This window comes from Callionymus lyra, chromosome 16 (assembly GCF_982586985.1).
Source record: "Callionymus lyra chromosome 16, fCalLyr1.hap1.1, whole genome shotgun sequence".
NCBI classification, from domain to species: domain Eukaryota; kingdom Metazoa; phylum Chordata; class Actinopteri; order Syngnathiformes; family Callionymidae; genus Callionymus; species Callionymus lyra.
Window position 1 is genome coordinate 13,417,701 of NC_141833.1, and position 21,563 is coordinate 13,439,263.

The following is a 21,563-nucleotide window of genomic DNA, read 5'->3' on the forward strand; positions in this document are numbered from 1 at the left end:
TATATCACTTTTTTGTGCGACCCAATATGAGTTTGCATGTGAAGTCGTATCACGGGTTTTTTATCTTTTAAGATTTGAATAATTTTGCAGTAAAATCGACATTTGTAGCTTAAAAAACAAGGATTCAGTGAGAATAAAAATGAAAGTTTTTTTATAAAAAGAATCACACACGATAAATACATTGGTCAAGCATGTACATTTTCTTTGGAATATCATCTAAGTTATGAGCAGGCGGCACTAGTTGTGACACAGATGATAAGCATGAAAAAGCTCCGTCAGACGCTTGTCTCAGTCCCCTGGTTGTCTTGCCGGTGTCTTCTCATGCTAGACATAACCACACATTGCATAACACTGATGAAATATCCACGACTAAGCTACATAGATTGCTCAGAAGATTTGAACTCGCATGGATTAACAATTTTCTTTTGACTTATTTGTATTATTCTTTCAAACTAAAATTTGGTGGATTCAGAGTTTTATATATTTAGGTTGGATGTGGGTAGACTTCATCTTAACTCATCGTGACACCAATATCACTTCTCAAGAATAAAGGTGGGGATTTGATGTTGGATCTTTTGGGTTCCCAGCTCTGATGTTGGAACACTAGAATGGTTGGAACACTAGGAGCGGCAGAGGAATATTTAGATATTCAGGCAACAGCCATCATCATATGACACCATAGTGTCATGAATCCATTGGTAAGGAATTCAGGTAGCAATGAACTTCCTGTCGAATATCTTTGGGGTTGAAGAATTGGGTTGCAGACTGGGAACATATTATTCTCTTAAAATGTGTGGGTATGACACGGTCACACAAAGATAAAGAACAAGGCAGGTACAGATGCAAGAAGAAGCTCAAATGCTGTACAGAAGTACGACTAGAGTGTTTGCTTCCTATTGTTATTGTGTTCCCAATGACCGTTTGCTGCTCATTGTAATAAAACATCTTCAATTGCGTTTTTGTGACACTACTTTGTAATCCTATTTCTTGTGAAGGATGGCTTTTCGGGTAAAAGCAGTTACGACTTTGTCTGTAAATTCTGCAACAACAGAGTCAAGTACTCGGGCAATACTTCAAATGTATCCTTGTTCATACAATATCGCAATACGTTGTATCGTTGCCCCCGTGTCGTGAAATGTCTCTCATTGCCAGATAATTGCCAATACACAACCCTAATAAATAATGTAAGTATGTAGTGTATACAAGTGACTCTTATTTGGACATTTGCTGGTATTGATTAGTGGTGACAGCATTTAAATGTTTTTCTAAATGAGCATCCGAAGCTTCCAACCGTCGCGTAACCAGCTACAGTTAAAACATTTTTTTTTAAACTAACAGTGTACCTTTAAAGCCTTGTGTATTAATTCTGGTTTTAATTAATTCACGTCAAACTGATTTTATGTGGTACACGTTGCACAAAAATCTGTTGAAGCTGTGCTTCAAGAAGTATTACTCGGTAAATACTCGTATTAGCCTGCAATACTCTTAGTATTACTCTGTGAGGCTCCGTAGCAATTTGCCTCCCGGTGTAATACTACAATTTATAATAATTATTATAATTATTAATACTACATTATAATGAAACGTGGTCAACTGCATTTTTGTTGCTGAATAAACACTACTTTGTAATCCTTCTTCTGGTGAAGGATGGCTTTTTGTGTGAAAGCAGTTACGACTTTGTCTGTAAATTCAGCAACACCAGAGTCAAGTACTCGGGCAATATTACAAATGTATCCTTGTTCATACAATATCGCAATACGTTGTATCGTTGCCCCTGTATCCTGAAATGTCTCTCGTTGCCAGATTCTTGCCAATACACATCCCTATTAAAGAATGTAAGTATGTAGTGTATACAAGTGACTCTATTTGGACATTTGCTGGTATTGATTAGTGGTGTCAGCCTTTTAATGTTTTTCTATACGAGCATCCGAAGCTTCCAACCGTCGCGTAACCAGCTACATTTACATTTTTTTTACACCAACCTTTAAAGCCTTGTGTATTAATTCTGGTTTTATTTACTTGACGTGGTACATGATGCACAAAAATCTGTTGAAATGTGGGTAAACTACAAAGCCACACCGAAGCGGTATTACTCCGTGAATACTCAAACAACTACTCTGTGAGTCTCCATAGCAATATGCCTCCCGGTGTAATACTACGAAGCCCCATTTTCATGTTATTCACAAACATTTTAAACCATTTATAAGTACAATAACATTCATAAAAGGTTTTTTGTCGCTGTCAAAAACGTCTCAACCTTCAGATCTGACTCCCACATGGCCAAAACGCACAAACCCCATTGGTCAACAGCAGCTTATGAACAGTTATAATTTGATGCTATGAAACTTTTTACGAGTGTAGATGTTGAAACCCCTGGTATTCAAAAATTAAAGTGATGCTTGTTTACTATTACTCAATTCTTTTTATGAGCTATTGTTGTTTAACTTCCCGAAAACATTTTCTGTTTCTAACTGTAGATCGGCTTTTGATTAGATTAGAATCTTGATGATTTTTGCACCGACTATTCCGTGATAAAACCGTAAACACATGCAGTGTGTACAACATATTGATTAAAAAGAAGCATATCTTTCTTCTCAGGAAGTACGGGTGAGCGTTTCGGCAAAAACTAGCCTCTTACATTTGCATAAAACACGGAAAAAACATGCATGTTTCTAAAAATTCCCAGCATAATTTGACACAACCGAGAGACACCTTCATGATTACAACTAGTTTTTGTTCATCTGGGATATACATCTCAAGGAGATTTTTGACCGTTTTACTCTCCTGAAGTCTCCCTGTATATGTGCAAACCAGAATTAAAATGTCGTTAAGATTCCAGAGAAATCGAAGCTTGGATCTTGATGGTCATTACGAAGCCTCCAGTTTTGTGCGACTTCCTTAGCAACATGAAAATGCTCCGCGGTTGCCGTGTAATGCGATACTTCCCCCGGCTTCTTAAGTCTCTCCTGAGCCGGTCGCCTCAATCAATCTTCATACGCCTGCTCCCAACGGATCATTTAATCTGCAAACATCCAGACTGTGGGTTAATCGCCACGTCGATGAATGACCTTAGACTTCCTTTAATTGCTCCACGCTAAGGAAGTGACATGGTCAAGGCTTAAACCTTCTGCCGGGACCTTTTTTTGGGGGACTTTGAGAGGGAAAACTTTTTTTTTTAATACTATTTATTACTATTGAATTTGCATTCCAAGTGAAATCATATCTTCAAATGTGTATATTCCAGTAAATTTTTTATTTACGTGTATATGTAACTGTGAATCTGTTGTATAATCCAGTTTAACTTTTACACATGTAAATGTGTCATTCGCTGGAGTTCATTACGGATGTGTCTGAAATTTCTCTGGTCGTTTGTTTGTACTGGCTTTGCTCGGGCTTCATCTCTAACTCCATTCCAGGAAGCATAATCCGTGTCGAGTTTTCCAGCCAGCACACCGCCCCCTAGCTGGGACTACTTACCACAGCATTATTTTCACTTTTTTTTTTTTTCTCTCTCTCTCTCTCTCTCCATCTCTCTCTCTCCCTGTGGTGGGACTTCGGGTGGGGGGAGAGAGTGGTTCTGGCTAAATGAGGGTGAATAAGCGTATTTCTTGGTGGGGGAAAAGAAAAAAAAAATGGCTGTACGACAACTGACATTTATAAAATGTTATTCTCTAAAGGCTACTACACACCGAGCAGGGAGACCTCATCATCAGCCACTTTGTTTACATGTTACTGTGGGCACCCATGTCTATACCACTGCAGTGTGTGTGTATAAGTGTGTATACATATGTATTTTATTATACAAACACGGGAGGTTGAGGTTCGTGCGGTTGGCTTTATTAATCGTCAGGAGACATACCTGTTTAGCTTCAGGTCTCGCTGAGAGAATTCTCCTTGGTATGTGGTTTTGCATTAATCATGTTTGGAATACATACATGTATTCATGTGTGCAGAGTAGACACACTGCCACGTCAAATAAATCCTGCTGACTATATCTGGAAAGTACATGGTTATTTACTAATATTTACTAAAGTGCACACATATTTGTTCTCGCAAAATCCTGTTCACAACTTGAGTATACGTTAATAGCCCAAAGATCGACCCCTGTGGCACACCTTTATAAAAAATGTTTGCTCTAAAAAGGGGTTTTGTGTATGTGTATATAACCTGAGGAATCTCATAACCTTATTTTCTTTTCCCAATTAGGCAATAGATGAGGAACTTATTTGTGTTGATAAAATAACTCGCTGTGAAAAGTGAGTGGTGTATATCTGACAAAAAAATGTTCAACCCTAAAAAAATGACAGTTGTAAATTGATATATAGTGGTTGAAAATCTTTTTTTGTGAATGAGGTGGTAACTCATACGAACTCCCTTAATAGCCTTCATAGCGTCGACGTCTGGGTGTTTCTTATCGTGAAATGGAAGTTGTTTAGAGGGTGGGTTTGATTTGGAGTTCTGCCAGTTTTCATTTCTCGGTGGAGTTGCACCAGAAATTATCCCACTCTTCCTTTTCCCTCGTTCCTTCCCCGAAGACTCTCATTACTCACTGTAAAAGTCGGTTTGCTACTAAATTCACAATTTCATTTATCTCTTTGATGCATGGACGTTTGCATTGTGGGTTGATATCAATGCAATTATTGTATAATTGTCACCAGATTCCGAGATTTTAATTTGGTCTTTCCCATTGTAGATTTTATTTGCATTTTGTATTTGCTGTTAGCGTTGTAAGCATTAAAGCTATGCCTCTTTTTTCCCTTTATAATGGTTTTGCAAGACAATTTAAAAAAAGATTATACCCAGCAACATTCTCCAGAGGATGTATCCTTGAGGAAGAACCCACTGTGCCTCTCCAAGATGTCCTTCGCAAGTTTGTGTGTGTGCTTCCGTAACTATTTCATTTTGATAACGTTTTTTTTTCTCAAGCCGTAACAGTTCCTAGAATACTTTTTAAGATACCGCATTCCTGACTACATTTAGTTTTTTTGAGAAATAATTTTAGTTTTTGCTGCACGATATTGGAAATAAATGCAATATTTGATATTGGTGTCTTGAATTGCAATGTTGATATTAATGCAATATTTCTTTCTATCTAAATATGTAGCAGCGTCGCTCGCAGGCGCGAATACTGTAGGGAAGGTCCAAGGAAAACCATGCAATATTTTCTTTTCGTTCTATTTCTGCTTCGGTGTCGACATGATCGGAGAAAAATGTAACTTATAATGCTCAGCTTTCGAGGGACTTGCATTGGTTTCCCGGGAAACTGAGCGACATCAGAGAGGAGCCACCGGCATTTAACGATATCACAATATCAATAATAAGTCCCATAAATTATCGCACATGTTTTCGATGTGCAAATCGCATGTGCGATATCGATATTTTTCTGATATCGATATTTTTCTGATATATCATGCGGCCCTAGTTATAATGTTCTTAATCACTAGTTGAATACTGTCCAAGAATTGTGAGATATAGTGAACATATCCAAGATTTACAGCAATCTGACATTTAAAGTAGTCACCACTGACCAATGGAAAAGTAGGACGATCAAATACCTACAGATAAAATCAACTATCAAGATACATTTTTGAACCAAACTAATTAAAATGAAGGTTTTCTGGTAGGTCATATAGTAGGTTAAGCTCAGATGGTTTAAAATATAGATGTCATTTCGGTATTTTTCAGAGCAGGTTGTCCAAACATTTGATGAAAAGAAATCAAGCGGCCATATGAAAACCATGACATCTTACCAAGAGATACGTCATTCCGAAGTCCCAAATATAATCCTAATGCCATCAACCCATTTAATACAAAACTTCTTCACCGACAGAAATACTGTGTCCTTTTTCTTTTGAATTATTGGAACTTGTGTTACAATTAAAAGTATATCTTTTTATAAATTTGAAACTCTCTGGTTCAACACAATGGTTTATAATGGACATCACAGGTCGCATGAACTGTATATGCTGGACCGTACTATCGATTTTTAAGTTATATTTAAATTTGAGCTGAAATTCTTCATCAATAAATAATTTTCAAAGCATTGCATTGATTCATTTCCATTAATAGCCACTTGTTTGAAATTGCTCGAGTCGTCCCGGATCGATTCCAAGAACGCCACAGAATTTACTTTACTCGTGTTGTCACGGAATCCATTATGTCGCCTTTTGTCCAAAAAAAATCCAGAAACGAATCTGACATTTCAGGGTCAAGCAATATCCCAGTTCGGCCCGATAAGTAGTACCTTTTAAATTGCTCTGTCTGTGTTATTGATGCCGGCCATACATCCTCCACTAAAGCCTTGTCAGCCCGGGCCCCGGCGAGTTAAATGTCTTCCTTAAATATTGGTGACAGCTGTTAATACATCTTAAGTAATTTATGAGGCGGCCTCCATCCCCCCCCCAGGTCGCCATCGCTCCCCTTGTATCTTTTTCAACCGCCTCTTATTGTTTGGTCTCCGTGTGTTCGTCACCTCAGGGGTCGCACCAGAGGGAGGGCAGTCGTGGATGACGAGGACAGCATGGACGGGACAGAGATGACGGAATCTTCGGGCCCTCAGGACACAGGTGAGACACGACACCCTCCCCAAACCCCCAAAAACCCAATTTACATCGGCAAGTTTATGTTCTGGAAAAAAAGATGGTGATGTCGCACCGTTCTCGAAGATGGTTCTCGAGAAGAGGAGCCTCCCTCTACTGGAGGAGGATGGATGAGAGCTTTTTCTAATTCAGGCTTGTAATTGAAAGGCTTTAGCTTGAGCATTGAAACTGCAGTGGGTGTGTGCTCTTTTTTTTTTCTTTTTTTTTTCCTTCTTCCTCTAGCTGCTTCCATCGCTTCTCCTGCTCAGAGATTGGCATTGAGGTGCAGTGGGAAAGAGCCCAAGGCTAATGCCCTCTAAAAGCTTTTTAAAATCCCATCAGTCTCTCCAGACCCATTTATGCGCTTTTTTATGAGTGTACGTCACATGACCATGCCTCCCATTCTTATACATGTCAAGTGCCACGCTGGTTATTTCAGGAAGTAGAGTTTTTCCGGTGGATGGATTTTTGTCAAATGTGGCCCTTTGGAAAACGTGTGTGTGAACGTCTTTTTTCTTGGGGAACAAACCATTGTTTCATTAAAAACATTAGTTTTGAACTTTTTTATATATATATTACTCAGTTTTAATTAACAATTTGATCTCTCTACATCAGCTATATCCAATATTTGACATGTGACGTTGGGTCAAAGTTGTGCGACTACTGTAGGGGGGCAATTTTGAAAATTTGTAACACTCTGAAAAACTATTTCCTGCATTTTTAGGGGCCAAATTGTGTTTGTTACAAGCCTAATTTTAATTCATAAAAGGGAAAACAAAGGAAAATCCCCCCCTACGCTGCTTGAGCTACAGTGTTGGGGCCCAATTCACACACCGTATGGGATCAAAATGGCGGTGGCGAAGAACCATGGAAACGGTTTGATGCAAATTGGGCTTTTAAGTTGGTTTAAAAAAAATTATGTCGGTCTATAACAAATGCCAGATCACTTATGACTATATAAAAAATATCATAAATCTGGTACAAACGCACAAAAAATAGTTATTCAATTTACTTCAATAAACTGGATTAATTTAATGAAATCTTCCATTTTACTGCCAAATTTCTAACACTTTTTTGTTGCCAATAACCTGCATCAACCAACCTTGTACCAACATTGGCACTGCATGACCTGGAAGGCCTTTTGCAGTGTGGATTAAAGCTTGTTTTGTTTTTTTTGTTTTCTTAAAGCAATTAAGTTACACAAATGTACGTTCAGTGGTTCGCCGTGTTCTTCAGTACAATAGCAAATATTAGCTCAACACTTAACTTTAACTTTTTTCGACATTAACACCATAATGCTTCCACTGTGAGCAAACTGCCTCGTCCAAGCAGTGTGATGTAAATACCCAGAAGCAGTTGGTTTTGTTAGTTGGTCAATAAAATAATGTAAATATAATTTAGCAATTATCTTGTATTTTTGGAAATTAAAAATAAATAACTGGGTTTTTTTTAACGCAAAATACTGACGTGAAAGAAGCAACAGTTTGAAGTTAAACCTGTAATACTTTCTCCTACCATCGGTAGTGCAGTGACTAGGGAAAGACTGTATTTTTGTACTTCTATATTTATAGTTTTATTATCTGTTGAGATGATCTACTGAGCCAAAAGTACGTAATGAATCAACTATGTTGGTGGTACAACTAGAACTACGGAGAATGATTCTGGAGGTTCTTTAAAGATAATGTGGCTGATAAATGTCACTTTTTTTTTTCTTCCATGCTGCTTTAAAACAAGAAACAGATTTTTTGCATAATTACATCCAAATGAGGCGTTAATAGAGAGTCGGCGTGTCAGAGAAAAAGGCACTTTTGGGAGAAGCTCAAGCTGATTAACAATGTAAATTGGCCTCCTTTTATGTCATCAAAATAATTGTATTTGATGAAGTTCAGAAGCACTTAGTTGATCTCACAAATGTACGGTGAGAAAAGCAGTAATAGATTATTTTTTTTAAACATAACTACAGTATTAAGAATGTGGAAAAAAAGAAGAAATTCCCTTGACATTTTCTTGATGTTGACCTCCAGCTTTCTGTTTTCTCTGAATCTCAAAATGGAGATGAACTACTTTCCACACTGTTCCGCGGTACAAATGTGCTGTGAGAATGCATCAGGTGTGCCGTGGAAAACGATGAATGTATGCTTTGCCGAGATTGGGAAATGCTCATGTGCAGGTTTAACATAAGAAAGAAAACATTTAGGATATTGTTCTTGTTGGGGAAATTTTGTTATCAATATGAAGCAAATGCAGCTTTTAAGAAGAAATAATCAACAAAAAATATACTTAAGGAAAGGTGTTCCACGTAATTAAATAAAGATAACCTTTTTTATTAGATTATATTGTTTGTTATGTTTCCGTTTGGTGACTCATGATGTTGTTGATTTTGTGCCATCAGTCAGTCTGGGAAGCGCTAATCTAAAGCATACTTTTTTCTTTAAAACATGCGATTGATTTTATTTCAAAGTGTCATGTTGTTGGTGTTGGTTTATTTTTTTCACTGTTTCTGTGACCACTCTTTAAATCATTTTATCTTACTTGGTCAGATGTAAAGTATTTAGGGTTTGACGTAACGATAGTCTTTACCTCACTATTTAAAAATGCTAAGAAAAGTACTCCCCAAGCTGCTCATACCTACATGACTAGAGACATCTGTCACAGTACAGATTGGAATCCAGTAGGATCTGGAATCCTACAAGTACGGATTGGAATTCCAATCTAAAGTTGATGTCAAAGTGACAGCAGAAAGTAGCTTGATCAAGTGATGGCGGTGGATGAGCAGCAGCTGAAAGGAGATTGTCCTGGTAGAATTCCTGTATGTCCTAGGACAGATTGGAATTCCAATATTCATATCCAAATACAGTAGTAGGATTCCAATCTCTCCTAAAAGAGATTGGAATTCCAATCTGTACTAGTAGGATTCCAGATCCTACTGGTTTTCAAATCTGTACTTTGACATATCCATAGATATAGATTTATGTTGTTAAACAATATGCATTTATTTCGTGGATAAGATTTGAAACATTTGAAAAAAGGATAGGTGAGATCATAAATGGAGATTGTGCTGAAGTTCTTAGATTCTCGGATCAACATATTAACCCAGAACTTACAGTATTGTTAAAAGTACCATTACCAGCGTTTCCTCAAACCTTCATTGAATATTTGTCATCAGAACCGGCTTTTACATCATTGCAAATAACTCCGATAATAATTCCAAATGAAGAATTGAGTTTTTAATGGTAAAGAGGAGAAGAGAACATTAACAATCAGCCATTGACTGCTTGGAAAATGGACACATTAAGTGTGTAAATTGCTCAGTTTACACAATTCATGCAGAGTGCTGGAATTTCAAAGCTCTGTTTGGAAATTGAGGAAAGACCGATCCATTATAAAAGTCACCTCTGACATGAAAACGTGGTTTCGTTTGTGGTACTTGACTTAATTTGTGGTCAAACGTTGACAACTTTCTTGTCCACCGTCTCATATTTAGATGTCCAACCAATGGAGACTGAAGAGGTCGTATCCACGGATGTGGCGGAGGAAGAAGAACAGTGTCCTCCTCTGGCCTCCAGTCCTCCGTCGGAGGCTTCGGCAGGAGCACTTGCCCCGACAAGTCGAGGAGTCAAACGCAGGTAAAGTCGTCATCCATGCCTTGAATTATTAGCTCAGCACCACCTTGGGTGACAAAGCCTTAAGGCTCAGTTCTACCTGTTTGCCAACACAACACTCATCAACACCACAGGAGATTTAAAGCTTCATTTATATATGTATGTGTTTTTCTTCTGAAAGCTTTTATGCATTAAAACACAACATTAGTTATTGGTGTATGCAGTGGGATTGGATTACATTGAGTCTGGAGAATGTAAAGGCCACCAATGTCTCACCTTTTTAAAGGTTGTAATCAATCACCTTGTCTATGTGTTTAATTGATGCTGAGGATGGAGTGCAAGACTTCTCCAGGGGGCTTGTTATCGGTGTGGTCTTGGCTTTTGCTTTAAAGCAGCTTGTCTAACATACCTGTGCTTGCATTCAGCCTCTTGAAGAGATGGATATAATTGTATTAGTCCTTTGGGAAACTAGGTATAAATCAGTGCAAATTGACGTTCAACACACGTATGAATATTACGGTCAGTTAAACTACCTATTTTAAAGACACACATGTCTTTTCAACAGAATGTTTCCTTTTAATCCATGTTTTGTGTTACTGAGTTATGTTGAGTGGTTTATTTTGGATATTTTCTTTACATTCCACTTTTCAATTGGATATTTGAAAAAATTGACTTAGTATATACGGTAGGTCAACCTTGTAGAATTTAATCTTTAACTTAAGTTTAAATGGCAACTATTGTGAAAACCCAACTCTCCTGACTTACTCCCTCCATCTTGCACAGGGATACTTTACCATTTGCAACATGCAAGTCTCTCATCATGACGATGTTTTGAAATGATTACTTTATAAACTACTCTTTCGTCTGAAATATCGGCAAAACAAAAGGCTACGAGAGTGGAGACCATTATGACGTAATAATGGCTTCACTCCTCCAGCCAGCCATCAGTAATTACGCCTGATTTGTTTATACAACAATTCTCTTGGAGGTCGAGACCTCTGGGATTGATGACGCATGGTGACAAACCTTGATGCTTAACCAATCACAGCCGAGTGGGCATGGTTATGGTCAAGAAGATCTCATCTTCAGAGAAACAAAGAGTTGACATTTTTTCATAGAATAGAGAGGTTTTTTTTACAAACGGACACTGATGATACAGTAGATTCCAACATCTATTTAAGACACACTCAAATCAACACATTATTTGCTTTTTAAAACTTTTCTTCTTTGAGAAAATAGAAATTTGACATCCCTGACTTCTCTCCAGATCAATTGTGTCTGTGAGATATTTGTTTACCGATGTCTTCTTATAGAGCCCTACAAGCATTTAAATGACACAACATACCTTTCTTAATTCAAGCCTTTAACATTTCCCTTCATGCTGCGATTCGCTTTGAAGCCAACCTACGTGAATCCCAGTGAAAGCCGTCGCTCTTATGTGCCGCTCCACGAGCGCGACGTGTTAATATGTATGTTGCTATGCAGACAAAAAAGATCCAGGCCTTAATTCAAAGTGACATGTGTGCCACGGTATTAAGTCACTGTAGGTGTATTTATAATTAAACACCCCCCCCACCCCCCTCTTACTACCAATTTTCTCTGTTCCAGTGAGCATCTATGTGCCTTCTGTTACTGTGGTGACCACAGCCTGCTGGGTCAGGGGAAACTACAAGTATTTAGCACCACACCTCAACCCGAAGAGGGCTCCGGCAGCAATGGCGGCGGAGAAGGCTCGACCAGCAATAGCAGCAACGGCTCGAAAACCTCTCCGTCCAATTTGGACGCGGAGACACCTTCAGCGCTGGGGGAGAAGACACAGTGAGTATCAGTGCAATAAGTGTCGTGAAGTCCTCTGTGTGTTCATGTATGCATTCTCGTGTAGAAAGTCTTGTAAGTGTAAGAAAACCCTGGTACACTTGAATATCGCAATATATATATATTTTTTCAAGATGCCATATTAATAATTAACAGCTTTTCAGTCTTTTCAAACCATCTTTTCGATTTTTATTAACAAATAACATGCAGATATCCCCTTGATGTCGCTTGTATTTCTTCTCCAATTAAATACAGATATAGATAGATAGATACTTTATTCATCTCACAGAGAAATTCAAGGTTCAAAGGATCCCCTGGTGTGGCATGTTATAGTCATGTGTTTACTATGCTAGACAGTACTGCAATGGTTTGCACACAGTACTACATTTCTAAGTAATTTTATACTGCATCAAGCTGTAGGTAAGAAACACTATAATTAACACTGTAATGAGCTGTTTATCTAAAAAAGAAGAGACTTGAAACAACCCCAAAAATCCCATGATGCCTTTCTGCAAACTGCTCTTTTTAGTAATAAATTATTATACGCTACACTTAAATTCTACGTCCATGCTGCCATGTCAAAACCCACCAACAACTGGGATTGGTTGGCTGGGCGGCCAAGCGTTATGGGAGCTACTACTACTGAGAGGGTTGTTGAGGGTTGTCGGATATAATGTTGATGTTTGCAAGTTCATATTAAAATAGTTTTCACTGTAATGCAGTGTGTATCGTATCGCTCAGATTCTTGCCGATACACACCCCTAAGTAGAAAAGTTAAGGGGTTGTTTTCCGCTAAATGTGGTGATACTTTGTATCCGTCAATCATCTTACGGTTGACCTCAGTTTTGGTCGAGTCATATGTGAAACTATGACTTGCAGCAACACTCGTGTATCCAGCCTGAACCACAAACACACACTACTACTACTCTTATGCAAATGAGTCTACACACACACACACACACACACACACACGTAAACAAACATTCTCTGCATGCAAACACCGCTCTTGTGTTGTTCTTTCTATTTGGACGTTCGCCCAGTTGGTGTGTAACCCATCAGGAATCTCTCATTGACGTGATGACACGTTGGAAGCTTTATTGATCTGGCATTCTTCCAAGTAAACCAGTTTTTTTTTTCGTATAGAGAAGTGAGCATGTGCAAGAAAAATGTGTCGTTCATTATCTGGATGGGACAAACCCTGGAGCGTAACATAACAAGTTGGGAAGATGTTGATGATAGTTTTTTTGTTTAGATTTCCCTACTTTTTTTTTTTCTTCTTTGGTTTAAGCATTCATTATTTTTGCTGAAATTTTTCCCTGTGCATCTTCTCAGTAGATCGGAGAGCTGCGAGGCAGACCCTGACCCGTCGAGTCGATTCTGGGATGAGCTTTCTCATGTTGGCCTTCCACCAGATCATAATGTCCGGTCTCTCCTAAAGTCAGGTAAGCGTCAGCAGCCCGGTGCCTCCGATCAATACTTTCAAACCAACATTACCCTCTCGAGATGATGATGATGATGATTTTTTTTTGTTTTCTGCATCCTCATCTTCACTCATCACTTCCTCCTGCAACACAGGGCAGTGCTGGGCGCATCAGAGTTGTGCCTCGTGGTCTGAGGGTGTCTGGGCAGGCGAGGGACAATCTCTGCTAAATGTGGACAGAGCCATTGACTCAGGGAGCACAAAGGTGAGTTCGACTTGTTGGAGGTTTTTTTTTTAGTTTTCGGGCCGATGGCTTCGTTTTAAACACATGATAGCTATAGCACCTGGCCGGCGTGTAAAGGTCGGCCCTTTTCCCACGCGGATCCCTCGGCTGTGAAGTGGAAAAGGTTACGACACGCATGATGCTTGAAAGCTCCAGTCAACTATTGCAACAGTAAAAGTAACGTTGAAGGAATTTAATGGAAATGTTTGGTAATATGTCAAAAGAAGAGATAATCGGGATAGATTACGGCTCCAATAATCGTAAGAAAACAATTAGAATACCTCTTATTAAAGGTAGTTTAGTAAATATAAATTCAATCTAAATATTGTTTAGCATGCGACTATAAGAAAAAAAAAACACCGCTTTCTACTTCCCGTTACAGAAAGTTTGGTAAATTTGCATTGTGTTCGGCCTGTGAAATGAGCAGCTAAAACGTTTTTTTTTAGTTATTGAGTTTGGAACCTGTACTCGTTAAACGGCTTTCAGTTTTTCCATTCCTGAATTTCAAATTGCGAAAAATTTGTAACCCAAATTCCCATTTCCTGAAGGTTTCACGATATTCTCCTAAATTTTATGTGTCATCTAATTTGACATCTGTTTTTTTTTTTGTTTTTTTTTGCAATGTTCTTGCCAACATAATGAACATTCAGCCTGGGGATTTGTTAGCATGAACGTGGCAGTTTTTTTTATAGCAACAGTTGTTTTCTTGGCTTCATTAGCCATGATTTATACTTATTTTCTCTAAGTAAATAACAGACACGCTTCCGTCATACAGAGTGGTGTTTAAATGTGGATGAATATTATCAAAAAATCACGATTATTTTAAATGTTTTTATCTCTACCGTAAATTCATGCATTTTCTGACCTTATCCGCAGCACTGTGCATACTGTAAGCGCCTTGGAGCATCCATTAAGTGCTGTGCTGAAGGATGTGCTCAACTCTACCATTACCCATGTGCGGGGGCAGCTGGGACCTTTCAGGATATCAGGAGCTTCTCTCTCCTCTGCCCGGAACACATTGAATCGGCCATTCATAAATGTATGTAGAAAGCTGGAATAAATGTGTGATAAACCCCCGCGACGATGTTGACGCTCGTTTCTCCCCGTTCCAGTCGAAGAAGATGTAAGCTGCGCCCTCTGTGATAGTCCCGGGGATCTGTTGGACCAGCTGTTCTGCACCAGTTGTGGTCAGCATTATCACGGGGTATGTCTGGACATGGCAGTGACCCCTTTAAGGAGGGCAGGATGGCAGTGCCCCGAGTGCAAAGTTTGCCAGACGTGCAAGTGAGTGAATTTTAATTTACCAGTTTGAATATCCCTCTTTTTTCTGCCGCGAGCCACGCTTCTCCGAGCCGATTTGTTTTTTTCTAAACCTCTGTGCATTGTCAGGATCTCATTAGAGTCAACTCCCTCAAGTACTGTCTCTCTAACCTTTGACCCTCATCTCGTATGCACAATCGGACCATTTTGCTGCGGGTGAATCATCCGCCGCGTTTTAATGCGGCGTCTCGTGTTTGAACCAGACTGCAGGGTTGCGCTCCGGTTTTGGCACAATCCACCAGGAATTGCCGTTGCCTGGATTTAAGAAATTATCATCGTAGTCATGGAAAATGTTTGAGCCCAAATCCTGATTTATTTTAATTGTGTTCTTTTGTTTTATTTTTTTTTTTATTTTTTATTTGGCCAAAAACACTTTCGCTTTAAGGCTTTTTGCTCTGTCCTCGTTCTCATGATTACAGAATTTTGTTTTTGTGTGTCTTCTTCAGGAACCCAGGAGAGGACACAAAAATGCTTGTGTGCGACATGTGCGACAAGGGCTATCATACCTTTTGTCTGCAACCTGCCATGGATTCTCTTCCAACCAATGGTTGGAGGTGTAAGGTAAGAGAAACAGTAACCTCAAGTGGTATTTTTCTGCTTAAAAAAATACACCCTCAGTCCAAAAGTTTGACCTTTATTCAGTGTGTACCTTTGCACGCCAATACATACACACAAACTTTTTTTCCCTCCTCCACAAACTTCTACATCAGTTTTTGACGGCCACAACGTTGCAGGTGACAGGTGTTGAAAGGTCTTGAGTCAGAAATGGCTCAACCAAAACCACTTAATGTTGCACTGACCGCTTTAAGCTGCCAGCAGTTATTAACATGTCTTAATACTTCCATTAACAAACATATTTCGTTTTTACTTCAGATCAATCACGTCCAAAGAATGAATCCCTTTTCGTGTTTTTCACATATTTACAACAACATTAAAACCTTTTTGTCAAATTATTTTCTTGAAGCTTGTTGATCTCAAACTTAAGTGAAACGTTAACTGTCTCTCAAATTAAGAAACAATGTCACAAAGTTATCGCTTAATTTTGCCATAAAGTTACACACACATGTATTCTAAAATTTAAAAAAAACAAACATATCTACACTTTGAGGTGTGTATTGTCAAGAATCCGACGATATGATACAGGGGCAACAATACAATATATTGTGATACTGTAGTAACAAGGATATGTTTGTAGTATTGTCGACTACTTTGACTCTGGTGTTGCAGAATTTACAGATCACATGACTCTTGACGAAGTCGTAACTGCTTTCATTTGTTTTGAAACCAAAATATGTCCAAACATCAGCTTTAAAAGCTGCTGGAGTTGACTGTATCCTCTCATCCTCAGTCATCACAAGTATCTCGCTGGATTTCATTGTTCCTTTAGCTGCGGGGAAAGTTTAATCGCAACACAAAAATTAACCATAAAAATGATAAAAAATTTAAAAAAGGACACATTTTTCAATCGATAACAGTGCTATTGAATATTTGTACAAGGTAAGGTAAGGTAAAACTTTATTGATCCCTCAGGAGGTCTCCTTCGGGAAATTGTTTTTTTCCGATAGCCAATACATACAGCAATTTTTTTTATAAAAAATAAATAAAAATAAAACAAGAACAAGAGAAATAAAGAGAAAGAACACACTTACACAATCTAAGTCTAAAGATAAAGAACATAGATCAAACAGTTTATCAAAAACAGTTATAATTGGTAACGTATTGGTTTATCTATATTTTTTCACACCCCTAGTTGCCATTGATATTGTACCTTCTGTTTAGTCCATTGTTCCTTTAAAAAAAGCAATATTATTATGATTTTTTAGGTTGTATTTTGGTTTAAAGCACCAAAGCACTCGCAGAATAAAGATTATAATTTAAAAACAATTGAATCGTCTTTCCTAAAATTCTAGCTAAAAAACCTTTCTATATCTCAATAATGACGTCATTATTTTATTTTGCAGTAAAGACCGTTACACAACACTTTAAATTGATGCTACACTCCCTCTTTTTTTTTCCTGCTCCCTAGAACTGCAGAGTTTGTATCCAGTGTGGGACACGAGCGAGCGAGCAGTGGCATCTCACGAGCCTGCTCTGTGAGAGCTGTGTCCAAAACCAAGACCCTGCTCTGAGCTGTCTTCTGTGTGCGGGCGTCGTCGACCCGGAGCACCACAAAGACCTTCTGCATTGCCACAGTTGCAAAAGGTACACAAATAAGATCCAAAAGTTTACATTTTGAGAGTTGTTATTCAAGTTTACATCGAATAAATTGTTGTTTCTTTCCTCCCCTTTAGATTGCTTCACCTGGAGTGTGAGCGACAGAACTCGGGCAAAGCAGAAATCCATCCAAGAGAGGACTTTGTGTGTTCAAACTGCCGGCCTCCTGCCGAGGAGCAGACATTACCGGCAGAGGATACAGACACTGGCCTGGAGCTCAGCTCTGCTCCAGCCTCCGCACACACAGACACCGACCTACAGCTGGCTCCAAAGCACACGGACCTAGAACCTGGCGCTCAGCTGCCCACTCAAATGCACAATGACTCGAAACCAGAAACACTTGCTGTCCCTTTGCACTCGGAACCTGTTGAGGACACGGCCCGGAAGGAGGAGCTAGAAGCTTCGACGGTCCTAAAAACTGGTGAGTACGGGTTAAAAAAACCCCTCTATTTTGTGGCTTTTTTTATTTCAAACAAAGATCAGCGATGAACCAGATTCACAATTGGAATTTTCAAACACTGCTTTTCATGGTGATGGCGAGTGACTCACTCACTTAATTGAAGAAATGCTTCAGAGAAATTGTCTTTGTAAAGCGTAGATCAACATCTTAGGGTTTTTTAAGTCAACATCCTGTTTTATTTAAATAGGAATAAAAGCACATTTGAAGACATTGTAGACAACACGGCAGTCCCTTGGGTTATGTTCTGATCTGCGATTTGTTTTTTCACTTTTTGCAAATAAAAATTAACATTTTTTCAACTTGAAAACTCAACGTTGCATAGGAGGCTCCCTCTCAAAAAACCCTTTCAGTAACGGTGACCTGAACAGCTCTGTAATGCTTTGCCGCCCAGCCAGCCAATCACACCTGTCAATCCAATTTGACATAACATATTATTTTAAATGTAGTATTGGAAAGAGTAATCGGCCAACACTAAAGGGAGCAGTGTGTAGAAAGGCATCATGGGAGTTCAGTGAATTGTTGGAACCACAAGTAATGTGGGTGCAGCATTTGCTGCCTTCCACTAAGGTGGTCTCACTAAGGTTAATGTGTATTTTTGTAGCGTTTTTAAAGATGACGAGGAGCTTTGCCGTTACTGCAGCTTGTTCCAATAAATGTAAATATGTAGTACTGTATACAAAAAAAGAAATGGTTCCCAAGACAACAGAAGGCGAAATACGATGGCGAGAGACCACTTTACTTCAATTTGTTCCTTGGCACTGTTGGCAAGAGCGATATGTTTATTTTGCTCAGCTTTATTTATTTACTTCCACAACTGATCACCTGCTCGGGTTCCCCCATTAGTCCCGTAACGCTCTCCATCCGCTCTCTGAAGACCGTTCATTGACAACACTTAGCCGTCTTAATCAAAGCACACTATTGACCTAAAGAGTCTCTTTGACCTCGTTGACTGTAGCAGATATAGGAAGGAAGGTATTAATATGAATGAAAGTGTGTGTTTAGCCCGGGCGGCGGTCAGGGACCCATCTCCTAATTGACTTTCTGGCATGGGCACCGGATGAGCACCTGCAAGCTGCACAGTCATAGGACCAGAGCACACAAGCTCTGGGATGTGGGTTGTCATGGTTACTCCCTTCCCTGGCAGAGATGCTTAGCAGGTGCATGTGTGTGTCAGGATCAGTGTGACATGGGAACTCGGGGGTTGAATTGAAGGGGCGCCTCCTTAAGACTAGGCGGTCTGTACTGTCCGAGGCTGTCTGGCAGAGTAGAAGCTCAACATGACTGGTTCTATTCATAGATGCTTGTGATTTAGAATGGGGGGAAAAAAGGAGATTAATACCAGATTCTTAAATGTTTAATTGTGCATCACACCTGTAAATATAATATAGAGAAGATATTTCACTGACATTTTTTTTAATTTATTTTACTTTATTTGTGTGGAGTGATCAAGTTGTTTAACCCATTAGTGACGACATGATGGGACATGCTCTTTATATTTGGATTGTCATATTTAAACACACCCAGATAAGATTCTTCTGCACATGCATCACCAGCTCCTCTGGGTGTCTCCGTGCAACAGCTCCTGAAGGGTTGGTGCGATCAAATCCATTTAAAGAGATTCTGAAAGCACAAAATTTAATAAAACACACGTGTCGAGGGTCAACATCTGTTTAAATCGCATTTGCAGAACTAGTCTTGAGAGTGTTAATCGAGTAAGTAAAATGAGTCAAAAGGTGATTTTGGTTTGGCAGTCTTGGGTCTTACTCATTTATAAAGTAATCCTGGTTTCATTTCATAACGGGATCTATTCAAGTCCTATAATGAAACCCTTGACATTGAAATTATCGAAAAGAGTTTGTTTGTCATGTTCAAGATCATCTTAACATCTTCTAAAGTTTAAGAAGAAAAGTTTTCCCTTCAATAAAGCTTTAAATAACTGAAGTATAGAAAACTAGCGCAAGTACCCCGCATTATCTGGGGATTATTAAACCATGGAAAATTATTTAAATGAACAAAGCAAAGGCCATGTGATTTAGTTTAAAATATGTTATTGTCCGTTTAACATTCTGGCGTGGACTTAAAAGGGCACTAGTGACATTTTTACTCCGATTACAACAGATTCCGAAAAATGACGTGAAAGCTACTAATAGCAAAAGAAGGACAAAAACATTGGATGACTCGTGACTTTTAAAAGGCTGTAACTTGCTTAATATTTGAGCTAAAACGAGCTCTCATTTAAAAAACCTTCCACTATTAAGGGATTAGTTGGCGTAGTTAGTTCAACGTCTTCTTGGCCTTTGTGTTTCGAATAAGGCCAAAAGAATAAAAATAAAGATTGGTCCAGACACGGAGCAGTTTATGGCGGTCACAGAGCTCTGTCGGACCCCCCTACGCACCAATGAAAGTGTCCTTTGTAGATGAAGAAGTAATAAATCTTGACAGAAATGGACAAAAACGGTAACTTTTATATCACATCTTTCAACAATTTAGGTTGTAAATAAACCCTCGGACCTGGATGTAGTTGCAGCAGCAACGGGTTAAATTGATAATGCTTGAGGTCTTGATTCATTTTCTCATATTTATGGGGTGATCTGTTTCCTCCGCAGAAACTAAACCAGCAGCAGGAGCCCAGGTCACATCTTCAGATTGTCTGGATACTTCGGCGACTCCTCGCCAGGAGACGGATTGTTTTCCAGCCGAGCTCAGTTCCAAGACGCCACACGTACAGGAATTAAGTTTGCAAATCAAGCCCGCGATGGAGGTCTGCCCCGAGCAGAGCCCCCTCCTCAACCCCAGCACAAAGGATTTCAAGGCCATCATCATCTCAACCACCAAAGAACCAAGTACTGCACCGGTACCCGTCACGGACCAACCATTGGAGGTCTCGCTCTCCCTGCCCACGAGTGTGGATGTAGCCAAGCCTTCTATTTTGGAAGTTGTCACGAGAGACCTTAGTAAAGAGCCTATAAGAGACATTTCTATTGGACACAGCAGCTTTGAGACGACGGAGACGATGGACACGACGCCCGTCAGCAAGCCCAGTTTCTCATTCCCGGTCCTGTCTTTAGAAGCCAAGCCGTTCAAGACGACGATGGAACGACTAGCGGAGCTTGTTACCTGCCCTTCACGCTCGGCTCCCGTCGCCCGAGCCTTCCCTCAGAGAGACCCCCCTCAGTCCCACCTCATCACCACGTACAGCGAACACGGCAGCACCATGCCCACCACTACGCTAATACCACTCACCCCGAAGATCGGAATGGGAAAGCCAGCTATCACCAAGAGGAAGTTCTCTCCTGGTCGACCGAGAGTGAAGCAGGTAAGCAAGATTTTACCCTCTTTGCTGTCCAGATCTCTTGACATTTAAATGATTGAGTGACACATTGCTGCTTATAGCATCGCACTTCTAATACAGTAACAGTAACATCAAGCCATACCGTTTATTTGATGTGTTTTTCTTTCATTGTTTATAGGAAGAGCACTTACTGCCCACCGTGCATTCAGAGTTTGTGTGTTTTTTGTTCGAGCTGGTTTTCTTTATATTCAGTTTAAATGTTAACTCAATGGTCTGTGTGACTGAGCGAGTGGTCTGAGAAATCGTTTCCCAAAGCAAATTGGAATTAGTTGCAGCATTTAATATGCGGATCTGTCCAGTTTTACCCAAAAGACATTGAATTAATGTATCTACAAGCCTGCCTTTAAGTTATTTAAATGTTCAAATATGTCAATTGATTTGTTGATCCATCTGAATTCTAACTAGGAAAAGAGCACTTTGAAGGAGCAATTATGTAGAATTAAATATAGTGCTGCTCAGCTTGGCGTATACGTTGACATTTACTTTCTCTTTTTTATTAAAAGCATGTTTTTTTTCTTC

The 21,563-nt window shown here is 39.3% G+C and overlaps 1 protein-coding gene across 1 annotated transcript in view; it reads left to right on the top strand.

The window, feature by feature from the left end:
- kmt2cb (lysine (K)-specific methyltransferase 2Cb) overlaps positions 1 to 21,563 on the top strand; it is a 68,175-nt gene that overhangs the window by 9,984 nt on the left and 36,628 nt on the right. Inside the window, exons 3-13 of the mRNA XM_087811457.1 lie at positions 6,478 to 6,566; positions 10,063 to 10,204; positions 11,789 to 11,998; positions 13,328 to 13,437; positions 13,571 to 13,680; positions 14,575 to 14,737; positions 14,811 to 14,982; positions 15,465 to 15,579; positions 17,045 to 17,220; positions 17,310 to 17,653; positions 20,299 to 21,008. Coding sequence (XP_087667583.1) covers positions 6,478 to 6,566; positions 10,063 to 10,204; positions 11,789 to 11,998; positions 13,328 to 13,437; positions 13,571 to 13,680; positions 14,575 to 14,737; positions 14,811 to 14,982; positions 15,465 to 15,579; positions 17,045 to 17,220; positions 17,310 to 17,653; positions 20,299 to 21,008 — 2,341 coding nt within the window. The remainder of the gene's footprint in view (positions 1 to 6,477; positions 6,567 to 10,062; positions 10,205 to 11,788; positions 11,999 to 13,327; positions 13,438 to 13,570; positions 13,681 to 14,574; positions 14,738 to 14,810; positions 14,983 to 15,464; positions 15,580 to 17,044; positions 17,221 to 17,309; positions 17,654 to 20,298; positions 21,009 to 21,563) is intronic.